At 35.5% G+C, this 2,716-nt stretch overlaps 1 protein-coding gene across 1 annotated transcript; it reads left to right on the forward strand.

Moving 5' to 3' along the window:
* Positions 1–1,695: 1,695 nt before the first annotated feature.
* On the forward strand, positions 1,696–2,259 carry LOC119644034 (glucose-induced degradation protein 4 homolog). The gene has a single exon (XM_038043563.1). The coding sequence runs from the start codon at positions 1,696–1,698 to the stop codon at positions 2,257–2,259; it is 564 nt and encodes a 187-aa protein (XP_037899491.1).
* The last annotated feature ends 457 nt before the right edge of the window (positions 2,260–2,716 follow it).

Consider the following 2,716-nt stretch of genomic DNA (forward strand, 5'->3'; position numbering starts at 1 on the left):
GTTTTGAATTCGAAAAACATACCTACTGCAGTGAGTGTAGGAATTTTGTCAAATGTTCCTGAAGGATAGATGTATGCACCGCAGTCCACATAAATTACATGTACATTTTGATCAGTGTGAGGGTCGTCTAAGCGATAATTTACTTCTCGGTTTGTCAAACGTACGATAAAGAATTCGAAATTTTATGGGGAAGAACGGAATCGAAAAAGTTTCTTTACTCTCCCGATCAGTTTCTGCTTAACATGTTCGCGGACATAAGTGCTATAGAATTCCTTTTCATTGCGATGCAAAATGCAATTGCATTTCAATTTTGAATTATTTTTCATTTAATTCTGTATAATCCTGGGGTTTTTAATTACTATGCTTGTCGAAGTAGTAACTGATTGTTTAGGTTTTTCCAAACTGTTTGTACTTAGTAGGACTTGACATCTTTGTTTGACACCCTTTATTATACCTATCCAAGCTTGTCTGTCCATCTGTGCGTCTGATGTCTCCTCAAGTGCTCTTGTGTTCAACCTATAGGTCGAAATTTTCGACATATATTAATGAAATTTACCACAATGTCCTAATGAGCACAGTACTCTCCTCTAACTAGTACGGTGTGGTCTAAAATGTATAATAAAATACTTATCGGATTACTTCAACACATGAAAAAAAAACATGAGACGTTGCGGCAAATTTACACGCTCGCATGAGGATGGGGACGCAGAAACTTTCCCTGCCAAAAGTGTGCGGCCCAACTAATTTACGGGATTTCGTTTTAGGTAATGCGACTTCCAAAATGCTTCCCGTCCTGATCAGCTAATTATCACCGATATTATTTATGCATTTATCTACTTATTCTTTCTTGATTCCAATGTGCATTCAATCGAATCAAGCAATACTTCAAGAGTAAAAGCCTAAACCTATGACAGTAGAGAACGGAAGCGAAATTCAAACTAAATAGTTCAAGTTTCGAAGTTCAATCCTTCCAATATTTTTTAAGCTTAAGGTGCTAACAAGCGAACATGGGGCCAAGTAGCTATATATAATAAATAACTTGTACTCAGTATGGTCAACATAGTGGATACTCAAGCCCACGAATGCCACGACTGCCGATTTGGCAGTCGCGAGATTTATTTCCTCATCTTTGCGGTATCGATAAGACGCAGCTTCTGATTGACTCATGGCAACGGAGATCGGATGTAGCTTTCAACTTTGACACATTGACTGTTCGGTAACATTGCCTTAAAGGTGCCTTTGATTATTTCATTTTTGAAATTTATTTGATTTACTCCACGGATTGCTTTGTAGTTCTCATAAATTACGTATAGTTTTACAATACGGCATCATTTACACAATATATGGCTATCACTCTTTAAAAGTAATGTAAAAACGTTTAAATAAATTAACAAGCGTTATAAGCATAAGGAAGAAGGACGTCTTTGATATTTGTTACTTACTCCCCATAATATTATAGAGTGATTTAGGAAATTTGTATTTTTTGGTTTCTTTTTTCAAATTAATTTTTTTCTTTTTTACAATGCTAACTGTATGGAACCGCTCTCCACTTCCTTTTTGTCTTTATTTTTTGTTTGTTTTGCTTTGCTTTTAATGTCAAAAAAATATTTTCCTAGTTCTTCTGTCAAATTCATTCTCCATTCGTCCTATAAATATTCAAAAGATAAGAATTGTTATACACATTTGCATTAAAAAATGTCAGCTGAACAAGTTCTCGCCGCCTCCAATTCTACAGAAGGTGCTATCGTTGCTGCTAGGACATCAAACTACGAAGGTTTTGCAATATCGTTATGGGGAAGATTTCCAGTGTTAGTATTCTTGAACCACGTTGTTCACGGGAGATCCGTTCCTGTCGGAAAAATTACGATGGAGCGTCCTCTCTGTGGAACGTATTTTTGCAACTTCTGGTTTCGTTACGAGATAGTTTGCGAGGAGAATCCATTTGTGTCAACATCGGAAAAGTGGGGAGTGAATGAAGAAATTGATAAAAGGTATTGGGGAAAATTTAAGGCTTTCAAAGAATATGTAAATACGTTCAATTTGGCCGAATTTGATTATACGGCGTTAGCTAAGAGCAATTATGTGTTTATGCGCTGGCAAAGAGATGCTCTAATTAACCATATGGCAGACTTGGAGAATTTCCCGTTTAGTCGTTTCTATTATGTGTGCTTAACGAAAACTACGGGTGACATAGAAGCATATTATTATGACGAAAACTCAGCGCTGCATCATACGATTGATGTAAAACTCATATCATAAAGCGCAATCAATTGAGTTCACCCTGGGGATTGGAAATTTTCAAATTCAAATAACTATTCTAAAACTTCTATTGATTGTTAAAAGATTTTCCGTATCTTATAAGCAATTTTAGACTTCATCCTTGGTTTGACAACTTAGTTCCTCTCTGAGAAAATTTAAATAAAAAAATTAACCAATAGCTCCTCTGGTTTTTCTTACTTTCAAATTATTGTGTGAATTCACACAAATACACATATGTATATGAAAAAGAAAAATATTTGCAAGGATTCCAAGTGTATGTAAGAAGGACAGCATTGTAATCATTCCACCTTGCTTTGAACGCATTTACCATACTGCCTACTACTGTATCTGGAACAACGTCGAGCATTTTCAGTTAATGTCGATTTTGTTGAATAGCACACCATATTCGAATACACGGAGTGAGTGCTCTTTGACTATAACGTAATTTAATTTGTCA

Source organism: Glossina fuscipes, unplaced genomic scaffold (assembly GCF_014805625.2).
Source record: "Glossina fuscipes isolate IAEA_lab_2018 unplaced genomic scaffold, Yale_Gfus_2 80868, whole genome shotgun sequence".
Classification (NCBI taxonomy): Eukaryota; Metazoa; Arthropoda; class Insecta; order Diptera; family Glossinidae; genus Glossina; species Glossina fuscipes.

Coding starts and splice junctions, on each gene's coding strand:
- LOC119644034 (XM_038043563.1), top strand. CDS start 1,696: ATGTCAGCTGAACAAGTTCTCGCCGCCTCCAATTCTACAGAAGGTGCT.